The sequence below is a fragment of the Echiichthys vipera genome (genome assembly GCF_963691815.1).
Source record: "Echiichthys vipera genome assembly, chromosome: 7".
In the NCBI taxonomy this organism is placed as follows: Eukaryota; Metazoa; Chordata; class Actinopteri; order Perciformes; family Trachinidae; genus Echiichthys; species Echiichthys vipera.
The window spans coordinates 26,187,727-26,201,061 of record NC_139832.1 but is presented as its reverse complement, the minus strand read 5'-3'; the positions used below and the strand labels follow the sequence as shown (position 1 = coordinate 26,201,061).

General features: G+C 40.7%; 1 protein-coding gene across 2 annotated transcripts in view; it reads left to right on the top strand.

Moving 5' to 3' along the window:
* Positions 1–13,335, top strand: part of pard6a (par-6 family cell polarity regulator alpha) — a 40,348-nt gene that overhangs the window by 15,289 nt on the left and 11,724 nt on the right. The window contains exon 3 of one of the 2 annotated variants that reach the window (XM_083917121.1): positions 12,826–13,112. In XM_083917121.1, the coding sequence (XP_083773247.1) occupies positions 12,826–13,112 (287 nt within the window). Of the gene's footprint in view, positions 1–12,822; positions 13,113–13,335 lie in introns of both variants that reach the window. The other variant, XM_083917122.1, reaches the window with a different exon arrangement.

Here is a 13,335-nt window from a genome sequence, read left to right as displayed (position 1 = left end):
TGGATTTTACTAACTGGCAGCGAGCGACGCAGTTGAAGTGTTATTCCCATAGTGTGTGTTGAAAGCACTGCAATAGATGCAGAACAGCTGATTCATTAAGTTGAAATGATGAATTTTACTCTAAAACCTGAATAAATGTTGTAGCTCAACAGGCCTGACATAGGCTCGGAGGAAATGAGTGTCACTGTCTGCGTGTGTCTGATTGGGAGCTTTGGACAGACGACGGCCCTTTGAAGTGAGGGCGCTGCGTAGGAGTCCGCCGTGCATGAGACATGAACCTGTTACCTATGAATAAGTGTGGTCAGAACATCATAGAGATGCGATAGATTGTTTGCTGTTAGGGCAAAGATGGTACCAAGTTCCTCCTGTAAAAAATATTTTTTTAAATTGATAAATAATAATGATGGGGCTACACGGTGGTGTAGTGGTTAGCACTGTCGCCTCACAGCAAGAAGGTCACAGGTTCGCATCCCGACCTCGGCCTTTCTGTGCGGAGTTTGCATGTTCTCCCCGTGTCTGCGTGGGTTTTCTCCGGGTACTCCGGTTTCCTCCCACAATCCAAAGACATGCATGTGTTAGGTTAATTGATGCGTCTGAAATTGCCCGTAGGTGTGAATGGTTGTCTGTCTCTGTTCGTCTCTATGTGCCCTGTGATAGACTGGCGTCCTGTCCAGGGTGTACCCCGCCTTACGCCCGATGTCAGCTGGGATCGGCTCCAGCACCCCCGCGACCCCGACCCCGGGATAAGCGGTTGAAGATGAATGAATGAATGAATAAATAATCATTTACAATTAAAATCATTCAACAGTGGCAATCAAATTCCTGGAGAGGCGCACCTCCGCTGCTGGATGCATTTGGGGGAAACACTGGCACTGTTTTAGGACTTCATCCTGTGTTAAGTACTGTATATGTAGATTTATGAGGTTATGAAAGCTTACTGACTGCAACTCCATTATCCTTTGTGCCTCCTTGTAAAGCAGTACACTGGGTTTATTTTTTATTCTTCTTTCAATGTGTGGCCCTATCCCTTCCTCCGTCTTTAAATTCACATTACTTTCCTTCATTCGCTGTAACCTATACGCAGGTTGTCTTTTGTTTTTTGCACTTATTTTTTGCACTTGTTTTTTGTGTGTGTGTGTGTGTGTGTGTGTGTGTGTGTGTGTGTGTGTGTGTGTGTGTGTGTGTGTGTGTGTGTGTGTGTGTGTGTGTGTGTGTGTGTGTGTGTGTGTGTGTGTGTGTGTGTGTGTGTGTGTGTGTGTGTGTGTGTGTGTGTGTGTGTGTGTGTGTGTGTGTGTGTGTGTGTGTGTGTGTGTGTGTGTGTGTGTGTGTGGTAGAGGCCCATCTGGTGTTGTAAGCCATTAGCCACTGAGTGGGATTATCTTACTCTAAAAGACTTCATCAATCATATCAGCTCCACTCACTGCCACCACTGTGTGTGTGTGTGCGTGCATGTGTGTTTATGCGCTCAATGTAAAAAGGTCTGAAAGGATTACATAGAGGAGGTTGACGTCTAATTCAGTATGTGAATTACATCCATCTGCATCAGTACTGCAGTGGTAGCCCGTACACAGCCTCATCCTGTATTACAGTGGTAGCCATGGTAACAATTCTGCAAGAGTGCCACAGTTATAGTTGTGATATCAGCTCCAGATTAGCATTACAGTGGAAGCCAGGGCTACAGCTTGCAGGAGTAACACAACAGTGGTAGTTTTGCAAGTAGATATTGGGGTAACAGTCCAATAATCCATAAAAATATTACAGTTGTAGTACTCCTGCAGAACTGTTACCATGGTTACCGCTGTATGGTAACAATACAGTTTGAACATTACAGCTATAACAATGGTAACAGTCCAGCAGTCGTACTTCTGTGGTACTTTAGCAGGTGGAATTGCAATATCTAGAACCCCAAATATGAATTTGAAAACACAGGCCATGGCTCTCAGCAGGAAACCGGTGGATGGCTTACTCCAGGTAGGGAATGAGTCCTTACCCCAAGTGAAGGAGTTCAAGTACCTCGGGATCATGTTCACGATTGAGGGGACGATGGAACGTGAGTTTGGCCAGAGAGTCGGAGCAGCTGCGGCGGTGTTGCAGTTGCTCTACCGCACCGTTGTGATGAAAAGAAAGCCGAGCCAGAAGGCAAAGCTCTCGATCTACTGGTCAATCTTCGTTCCTACCCTCACCTATAATCATGAAAGCTGGGTCATGACCGAAAGAACGGTCGCGGGTACTAGAGCCGCTGCTCCTTTGCGTTGAAAGGAGCCAGTTGAGGTGGTTCTGGCATTTGGTAAGGATGCCCCCTGGGCGCCTCCCTAGAGAGGTGTTCCAGACACGTCCAGCTGGGAGGAGACCTCTGGGAAGACCCAGTTAGAGCTGGTTAATGTGGCCCAGGAAAGGGAAGTTTGGGGTCCCCTGCTAGAGCTGCTGCCCCCGCGACCCGACCCCGGATAAGCGGCTGAAGATGAGATGAGATGAGATAATACTTATCAGTTACATTTTGATGCAACTTTCCTTCTGACTGACTGAGTAGCAAGATTACTAAGGGCAGTGGTAGTTAGCATTAACTTATGGTTTATCTTGCTGATATAATTGTTTATGTGATTTATTTATGAAGTCAATAAGTGAAACAACTTTCCTGGATATCCCCGTTATAGTCTGTTTGTAAGGCTGAAGATGAATCTGCATACTCAAACTAATGTCTGGTGAAATAATCCATGACATGATGTTGAAGCTGCTAAAGTATTTTTAGTCAGAACAGTTCTCAGCAGGTGAGCCAATGGCAGGCTAATGCGGCATCCTGTTGGGGAAAGGTACAGAGTGTGTGTGTGTGTGTGTGTGTGTGTGTGTGTGTGTGTGTGTGTGTGTGTGTGTGTGTGTGTGTGTGTGTGTGTGTGTGTGTGTGTGTGTGTGTGTGTGTGTGTGTGTGTGTGTGTGTGTGTGTGTGTGTGTGTGTGTGTGTGTGTGTGTGTGTGTGTGTGTGTGTGTGTGTGTGTGTGTGTGTGTGTGTGTGTGTGTGTGTGTGTGTGTGTGTGTGTGTGTGCGCGTGCGAAGGAAATGAAAGATTAAGAAAAGGGAGAAATTGGAAAAGAGCAGGTGTAGAGAGAGAACTAAAAAAAAGAGAAAAGGATGACGAAAAGGGGAGTCGGCGGGGGGGGGGGGGTTATCTTCTTCTTGCCAGAGGGCGCCACATAAATGACTTTCCAGAAATAACACCAACACAGACACACACAAATACACACACAGGATGCTGCCACAGTTGCTGACGTGTGTATCTATAAATGTATATAGGAATGTATTTCTATAATATTCCAACTGTAAGTGGCAAAGCTCCTCTGACTGAAATCTCAAAGCCATAGACGGAGGGGTGGCTATAGACGGCTGAAAATATCTATGTACTACATGATGAGAGGAAGAGGGAATCAAATATTTATACACAAGCAGCGAGATGCAGGGATGGAGGGAAGAAGAGAGAAAGACAGAGAGAGTCTGAGAGCTGGAGAGGAAGAGGTTTTCTCTGCCTTCTGTCTTGAATCCCTGCCATCACAATTATCCATCTAATGAGCTGAAATTAGTCAAATTGGAATGAAGCGATACAGTAGGACTTGGGACATAAGGAAGGAGGGTAAATGTTTGTGGTTGCTCTGCCACAGAATATGCACACTGCTCAGACTGGAAAAGCAGGAAAGAGATCGCTATGTAGTGGAGGAACTGATGCTGAACGCAAGCCTGAACTAAAGTGGAAGAGAAATTCTACTTCAGTTACGCACCAGTCTTCCTAAAATGCAAAGCGTGGGGAATATTTATGCATGTAACTGCAATGCATAATTAATAAACTGAGGTATTCTTGAAAGAACTACTTAAAGTAACACTTAACTTACTGTAATTAAAATAACAGCAACACTAATGTAATGTATAAGGCAACTAGAGAATCATTAATCCATTTTAAGTTAGGAATAATACCTGTTAGGGCTGCAAATAATGATAATAATTAGTATTATATTATTATTATAGATTCTATATATTATTTGACCAACAGTCCAAAATTCAAATATATTCTGTTAACTGTAATACTCAACAATAGACATGCATCAGATCCTGATATTTGAGAAGTTGGAAACAGAAAATAACCAGTCCAGTTGTTTTTGACTGAAATTGCTTTGCGGATAACGATGACCTGGACGAATGAGAACATTCACAGGCTGAAACAGAAAATGTTGAATTAATCGAAATGGTTGCTTATTAACTGATCAATTAATTGATTAATCCATGCAGCTCTAATACCTGATGGATTCTACGTCATATCAGGTTCATTTGTACCTTTTCCTCTCTGATTCCATGGCGCATTACAGTCATACATCAATGAACACCAATAGAGATCTATGGCATCTGTGAAAAACATCCATGGTTGTTTAGTGATTTGATATTTTGAGTTGAGATACTAATTGATGTATTATTGAATGATACAATGAATCCAAATATATACCACAAAAAATAAATGAAAGCAGAAGGATTCACCCCAACAAGTCAGTTTTGGCAGCAGTCTAAGCATTGAGTCGTCATGCGTAGATCACTATCATATCTGTGCATCTGTACACATTAATGTTACTATGAACAAAAATCACTGCAAAAGTGGATCATAATGCCCTCATACAATTGTGCCTCATCCTTCATATTTCAATCAAGAATAGTTTCCTTTTCTAGGAAGAATTAGGTATGTTATATATTATTAAATATTATGTATATGTAGTTTTAATTACGTTTATGTGAAACTGGGATGAGGTTTTATAGCTGACAGGGGAAAATGTGTCACAGAGATAACATATTTCTTTGGTAACAGTAGAGACTGTAGTGTTTTACATGAATGAGTGATACCAGCTGTTTTTTAAGTATTGATGCCATCATCTGACTGTCATACTGACTGTAGTGGAGTCCAAAGACAGAGAATGAAGTAAAAAGGCAGGACGCTCACTGTTCTTCTTGTTGCAGAGCCCAAAGAGAAGCTAGTGAAGGGTCATATTACCATAGTTCTCCCCGTACAGCAGAGAGAAGCCGTCAGTTGGCAACTGTATTATCTGCGGTTCACGCAGATAATACAGGTTGCTGAAGGAGAATTAAAAAGCTCTCTGTCCTGGTTCTCACGGTGGAGAACTCACACCACAAGACGTGTGGCTCATATCAAGCAATCGTATTGGTTCATGGTTAATAGCATGGTTAATTGAGAAAAAAACGAACCAACGGACTGATAGCCAAACAAAGTTCGCTAGTTAGCTAAAAACACGCTAACATTACAAAATGGATCCATTTAAGGTTAACTTCGACCTTCTTGGTGGATTAACTATGGAGGAGCGGATTGAGCAGTGCCCATCACCTTAAAAAAAAATCAACATCAACTTAAGTGTGTATATAGAATATTTTCACCTCTACACCTTTCCGTCGGACAGCCTACTACGACGGAGATTTGACGCAATTTTCTATCTCAATCGGTTAGTTTGTTTGTGTTATTGTGTGACTCTGGTGAATCCAAACGCTTAGAGCAAAACACAAAGCCCTGCAGCACAAGGATGATCAAGCTTGAGATTTTTTTTGAAGAGGGGTATGCAAAGGATTAAATGACATACTGTATGTCCTTTACCCTTTCCATGTAAAGGGAAGCTTGACATTGCTACAGTTGTTGCTGTCATTGTGAGTAAGTGGTAAAGGTTAATACGTTGTACCTCGCCCTTGGAGCATGGTGTGTTTTCTTTGTTTCATGCCGTGCCCTCTCTGTCTTTCTCCATTGTACACACACCCATTGTAGACTTTCACTGGATTAAGCCATATGGTAGCCTATTGGGCTCCAGATGGTGGCCACTACAGAGTGAGGCCAGTGTTACACACGCACGCACACACGCACACACGCACACACACGCACACACGCACACACACGCACACACAGACATCGACACAGATACAGACATACAAGCTTATGACAGCTGCAGGTCACAGACACATGATGCATCTGGGACAAATATAAGACAGACAAACACAGAGACTGATGATAACATGATAACGTCCAAATAATATTTTGTGAATGTTATTAGTTTATCATCCATTGTGTAAGTCACTCTTTAAATATCTTTCTTAACTGAAGCTACTTAGACATTTGAGCCATTTAGTCCAGGAGTCAACTTCACTAATGTTAAGAGCACCTGGATAATATAGTTCTCTTTTTTTTAAGATAACCACCGGTCGCCCCAATATAGTTCATTTTAAGTCATTTCCCTGCTTTCTCCTATAATAATAAGCTGTGTGATGAATGGTCACAGCGTACAATCCAGTGAGACAGTCAGTGGATAAGTCAGTCAGTGAATCAGCCTAACAGTTAAGTCACTGACCTTTGATGTGAACTGGCCCTTTGCAGGTGAGTCTACAATTATTTTGAAATACAGGTCAGACAGTCAGTCAGTCATCAAACTAGTGAGTAAAGCAGTCAGTCAGTATATAGAGTACAACACAATATATTCCAGGCACTAGTTTCTAGGTATTTATTGTTCTCAATGTCTACCAGGGAACAGTCTTCATATCAATAAACTGAGCCCCAACAGTGTAACAAAGAACCATTTCATTATGTTTACTTTAATATTCTTTGAGCTTATGAAATAGAGATCTTTATTAACATTATAAATATAAATGATCAAACTGTTTGGGTCCACAGTGCATAAATATACAACTGAATGTGGGGCTACACACATGCATGCACAAACACACACCTTCTAATATTTGTATCTTTATGAAAGTGATCCATTGTTAGTAATCATAAGCTGAACGTAACAACTCTACCTTATTTATTTTAGCCCTTACTACAACCTAATTTAAAACGCAATTTATTATCAACACAGCAGCTCCTTGAATATTCGAAGACCAGCAAGATTGACTTTACTCCAAGAACTCAACTGTGAAGGTTCAAACCCATGTATGTATACTGTACATCTATAAAATCTTATTTAATTGCATTTTACTCTGTAAACATACAGTATTGAGTTTCAGATAAAACACATGGATTTGACCGTACACTACATGGAAAGACATACAAATCTTATAGGTCCATGTACTGAATAATGCTCATGTTATAGTCTTTACACATTTAGTAATACCCCATCCCTTATCTTTGCCAGCTTATACTTTCCAAGGATTGCAGGCGGCTGGAGTCGATGCAATTGGGCGAGAGGCGGTGTACACCCTGAACAGATCACAGGGCTGACACACTGAAACAGACAACCCTTCAAACTCCCATTCACAATCACATTCATACATTAACCTTGAGAAAGAAAAAATGTTTTGTTTTAGACTACACCTTTGTCATAAACCTTTCCCAGATTAGACCAGCGTACAGTTCAACAATACTTTAGGATTTACAGGATTATAATATTCATCAGATATCAGATATCGCTGCATATAAGACAGGGCTGGTCTCATATTGGGAAAGAAAGCCTATAATATGGCTCTGTCAATCTGTGGGTGTGTGTGTGTGTGTGTGTGTGCGTGAGAAAGAGAGAGTTTAGAGGGGGCTTAGCAGTGTCTGTGCCTCCAGGCTTTAGTCTGGTCCTTTCTGCTGAGGTTCTGTGTCTTTGTCTGTCTCCCTTGTCAGGAAACACACACAATCTCTCAATGGAGACAGTGTGTGTGTGCGTGTGTGTGTGCGTGTGTGTGTGCACGCATGTGTGTTCATTAGCGTGTTCGCTCTTACATTAATGTTGCTCTATGTCGGTCGATACTGCCTCTCAGAGAGAAACCTAATGGAGGTACGCACAAATGTGCAGTGAAAGAAACAGTTTGTGTTTGTGTGTGTGTGTGTGAAAGAATGTTGTATGAGGAATGCAGCAGATCAGGTATTTGTCTCCAGCAGAGAGGCTGCCTCCACTTTCTTTGCTCGTCTTCTTTTCCAACTTAATAAAAGCCCAGTATGAGACTTTGCAATTAATTTGTGTGTGTCTGTGTGTCTGTATGTCTGTGTGTCTGTGTCTGTGTCTGTGTGTCTGTTTGTTTTAGCTTTATTAACATGTTTTTTATTGACCTTTCTCATTTATTGTGACAACGACCCAACAAACTGTGGAGAGCCACACAAAGGACAGAAACATACATATTCCTGAGCATGATGTCACAGAAAGCCATAAATGGATAAAGCCCCAAATCAAAGATTGCTTATATTAAGGCCTCTGTCTGCTTCACAAGTCTAACAGCAAAGAAGTGCAATTTCTCCAAATCCAGGCCCTATAGAGGAGCCATCCTTATGTACATTAGTGTCATGTTGCCCATCGTGTCAAAATGAAACTATTATTAGCTATACACAATATATATAATTGAACTATTATTGGCGGAGATATTGTTTGTCAAATGTCAGAAAGGAGATCTGTAATAAGTTTATAGTACTCATATCAAAAGAGAGTTTACCAAGTGAGTCACAGATCACATAACAAAGTACAAAAAGACCAACAGCAAACACTGAGCACACAAAAGACATCGAAATAGAATGTATAAGGACTTTTCTTTTGCACAATTGAAATTGCTAGATGTCTGTTTTAGTCTCATGTATGACATGTGAGTCTGATCCTTAGTAAATAGATGATGTAATGACATGTTCTTAATCTTCCCTTCAGCATTCTAAAAATGCGGTCGTACAAGTGCTGATAGAATGTAGCCCAGCTTGCCACATTGCTGGCGTACTGTAATTAAGAGCCCTCTGTTCAAGTGTCAGGAACACAGCACAAACACCACAGACTCTCTCAGTTAGGTATTCCCACTGTTTTCAATGAAGACCATACAGTTTGACTCTTGGTGGGGGTCAAAGGGTGAAACATTTAGATCCTCAACATACTTTACTACTGCAATCCAAGCATGTCTTGTATTTTTATATTTGAAATATCTCCCGTGTTCAGGATGCTTGGTAGTTTTGTGTCTCCTTGTCGTTTGTTATTCCAATAGTAATCTTTTTAGATTTATTTTCCTCTGTAAACTGTTCTTCAAAATGTTTAATCAGGTTATTTGTTAACGGGGAGACCTGCTCCTGATTCTTGAGTAACAAATGCCCAGAATAAAAAAACAAAAACAAAACAGGCAATGCAAACCTGGAGGGACCCTGGATGTTCCCTCTCTCACAGCAGTCAGTGTTCATCTAAAGGCTAGATGAACAGTGACTCACCTGAGGGAGCAAACATCTCCTTCAGTGCTTTTCATGAGCAGAAAGTAGGCATCCTGCACTTTTGGTCACACCCCAATCAATGACAACACAGCAGGTCTTCTCCCTCAGCTGGCACAGGCAGATGGTATGCAAATAGTTTGCAAAGGTTTGCAAAGGCTGAAAAGCAGGCTAATAACTGACAGGTTGGTTTGTTTGGGTCGGGATTCATAGCAACACAGGAAAACAGCCGACAGATCTGTCCGCGCTGTTGTTGATGCCTAATAAAAATAGTGTCATTGCCTATTTTAAGCATGCAATGACAATGAGTGTTAGATCTTGGGCACACACTGTTAAGTTTTAACAGTCAATTAATACGAGGATGATGATAGAAACAATTCAGTGGAAAAAAGTATCGCACAGTCATTTAAATGTACGCTATTTCAGTCAAAGTCTGATTGTATTTCATGCTGCAAAAGGTTGCACCCACAGGGTTTATACCTGGTCTTGAGATAAGTCAGTTGTAACTTGGAATAGTTAGCAGCATACAGACTGTCACTTTGGTCAGTTCAGACGCTCGTGTGCTCCTTACTCTTTAATATCGTTAAAATTGCTAACAATACACTGTCCGTACTTGAGTTATAAGCTACTGCCAAGTTTGTGTCACTTTTTCTCTCCTTTTACGTTAACTGTGGAGCTCCACCTACCCGCTGCTGTCAATCAAACACAATGTTTGTGAAATATCCATTTTTTTTCTCTGGTTCTCCATTATAGCATTGCCGCAAAATTATAAATGATTAGTGACATAATAATGTATCAACATAGTCATGCTGTCGTTCAAACCGTAGTTTGTTGGTTGTAAGTTGGGTGTAACCGACGTAAAGTCCATTCCAAAGACTGGTCATAACAAAGATCAACTTAGCACTTAGTACCAGGCTTAGTAAAGACCAGCTGGTCCATCCGACTCCAGGTTTGTCCCAAACTTCAATATGTTTTGATGATGTGATAACGGGGCTGTTTACGCCTGCCTCTGTTTAGATGGTCTTTGCCTTTAGATGTGTATGTTGCCTTTTGAGAAACACAAGAAGGGTTGACTTTTTCAGAAACCAAAGCATGTGCAAAGATTGGTTATCACAACAGCCACATAAAGTAAGGTGTAGTTCCACCATGAGCTTTAGCTAAAAATCATCATCTTTGTGCAGAGAATGTCATGTGATGGTACATGTGTCTGTATGCACTCAGCAATTAGTAACCAGTGCAGTTTCCCCGTCAAAATCCTCTTTTCAACCCTGCGTGCGTCAAATGTAACATGCATGTACAGCCAGATATCAGTGTATGATTGGATCACATCTGAGTAACTTCGAATGGAATAACCCTTTAACCCTTTCAATCTGACCCCTATCATCCCTGTCAATTGAGCACACAGCAGTGCTTAAAGATGATCCCAGAACAGTAAAGGCTGTCACTCGTGGTTCCCTGCTAGTAATAATCCACAGTAGGTCCGCCTGTGTATGATGAATGCACACACAGCGATAGAGGCAAGCAGATACCTCATCTAAGGAGACCAAAGAATTGTCTGCTGCTGAACAACAACCATGGGATTATGGATTGAGATACAATCTGTTAGTGTTTAATCTGCTTCAGGAGTCTAAACCCCTCCACAGTTCGCTCAGACACAAAGATTTCTTGAAATCTTCTGCAATCCTTAGAGGAGGAAAGTTTGTGAGGACTGCAGTCTTAGTTAAAGTCCCAGCACAGGGAGGGTGACACAAAAACCCAATTCTAATAGTGTCGTGAAAATATAATTGAAGGTTTTTTATGTGAATCAACGACTAACATACAATAGTTTGATTTATTTTTCCCTTGTCATAATATACATTGAATCCTCTGCCCGAACAGTCAAAAACCCAAAGGAAACCAAATATTTACAGCCTTTATTGACCTCAACTACAGAGAACAGAAGGCCTTTATTTGAAACATGCATATTTAAGAGAGTTAAGTTATATGTTTTCTGATCTGCTTCTGATTCATTTTGCTGTCTTTTTTTACTTCCTTGTTTTGATCAATTCAGTTCAATTTCCACCGAGTCAAGTCCTACATCAATCTGTTTTTAGTCAACAATTTCTTTCCAATCGCTTCCACTTTGGCTTTTTATTTTCCGGTAGCTAATGTCAATTAAAGTGAACACACCCTGTAGAGCTGTTCCACATTGAAAGCCTTCCAGCGGCTTTTCATTTGAACCAAAAAGGGAAGGGAATATTAAGCATCACTGACTCATTGGTTAGTAGTAGGAGCAACTTGAACTAATAAGTGAACAGAGACAGTATTTCTGTTAGAAATGTTCGAGCAGACTGAGAAAAACATCACTCTTTTGTTGTGCTGATTAAATTAGTGCGGTTGAAATGTTCCTTACCATGTGAGTCATGAGAGAACAGACAACCCCACCCCAATTTAATGTTATTTTATCAGTTATTACTTATTGATTTTGTTTTGTATTTATTTCTGGTAATTTGTTCTTGAATGTGGCTATTAGTATACAAAGTGATTCATGCTTTTATCAAAAATAATCCATGGATTAGTACTGAAAAAACAAAAGTCACTTATTAGTATTATACTTATATTAATATTAGTAAGCAGCATTGATACAAGTACAAAATGTAAGTTTGATGTATCTGAATGACTAGTTTTACTCAATGTAGTTTCACTCTTAGTTATGTTTTAAAACAGCGTAAGTTTTTAGCAGTAATTGTAGTAGTAGTAATAGTTTTACTGATGAAGTGATTTTTACTGATGAAATTTGAGCAGTAGTCACTAAAGTGTTTTTAGAAGTTGGAGTTGGGGATTTTGTGTTAGGGGAAGAAGTCAGGAAGATTCACATATTGAATATCCTATCCTTCTGGTCATCTAATATGTTTTCAGTGAAGTCATGCTGTCAGCTGGTCACTGGTGAAGCTGCGCAGGCAGGGATATGGAAAAATAAACCAAAGAAAGAAAAAGGAAAGAAATGTACGCGCATGGTGAAGTGTGAAATTTGAAAATGATGTAAATATATAAATATCCGCTGGCACATACGCTAAGAGTAATGGATCCAGATATGAAATTTGACACAGAGAATAATATTTTTGGATGGAATGTTGTTAATGTTTCTCCAAACAAAAATGAAGAAAAACATTCAAGTGGTCTGTTTGACTTGATTAGATTAGGTAGATAAACCTGTGATGTGTGTGAATGAGTCCAGGCTCTCTTTACTGCTCCTCATGTCCACCTCTCCCACACCTCCATATGAACGGGCCCAGGACTCACCCAATCTGCAGCTGCCCACAGCCACAGAGCTCATTCTCATCAGCACTTCCACTACCACCGTTTCTTTAGTTGAACTTTTACTGCAATACGTTTCAACTACTGTATGTTATTCTAGATTTGTGCAGCTCAAACACTGTGGTCATCATCATGACTAAATATGAATGTAAGATAGCATAGGTTCAAGATTCTAGTGTCTCATTTTTCACTACTCTATAAAACTATATTTACTATCTACTACCTCTTCCATGGGCACTGAATTGTGGCATTTACAGTTGAAATGTTCCTTTAAATTCAATGTAAAATTGTAAATGGTTTAATATATATGATTAAATGTTCTCTCCTTCTTTCTGTGTGTCTTCCTTTAGAAGATGAACCTGTAGTTTTTGCCACCAACTCCCTCCAGAGGCGTAAAAAGGGGATGGGCTTGACGGGACTGCGCACCGCCAGCTTAGGCTCCACCCACTCGAAGAACAAACCGGGCCTTATGATCGGCCTGCCGCAGAACTTCAGGCAGATCTCATCCATCATTGATGTGGACATCTTACCTGAGACACACCGACGCGTACGACTCCACAAGCACGGTACCCACAAACCCCTGGGCTTTTACATCCGTGACGGGGTGAGCGTGCGGGTGACACCCCAGGGCGTAGAGAAGGTGAGATCAGCTATTCCATTTTATTTCGATAGCCTGCCACCTTTCTTGTTATATTTCAGCCAATAACATACGAAATAAACAATTTGCACTTTAAGAAGAGAACAGGGAAGAGCAGCATATGTAGTTTTCATCTTGTCATCTTTTTAATGGAGGAGGATTTTTGAAGGCATTTTATTTTATGGATGTCATTGGAGAAGATTGTCTGTCTTGAATCACACCACTG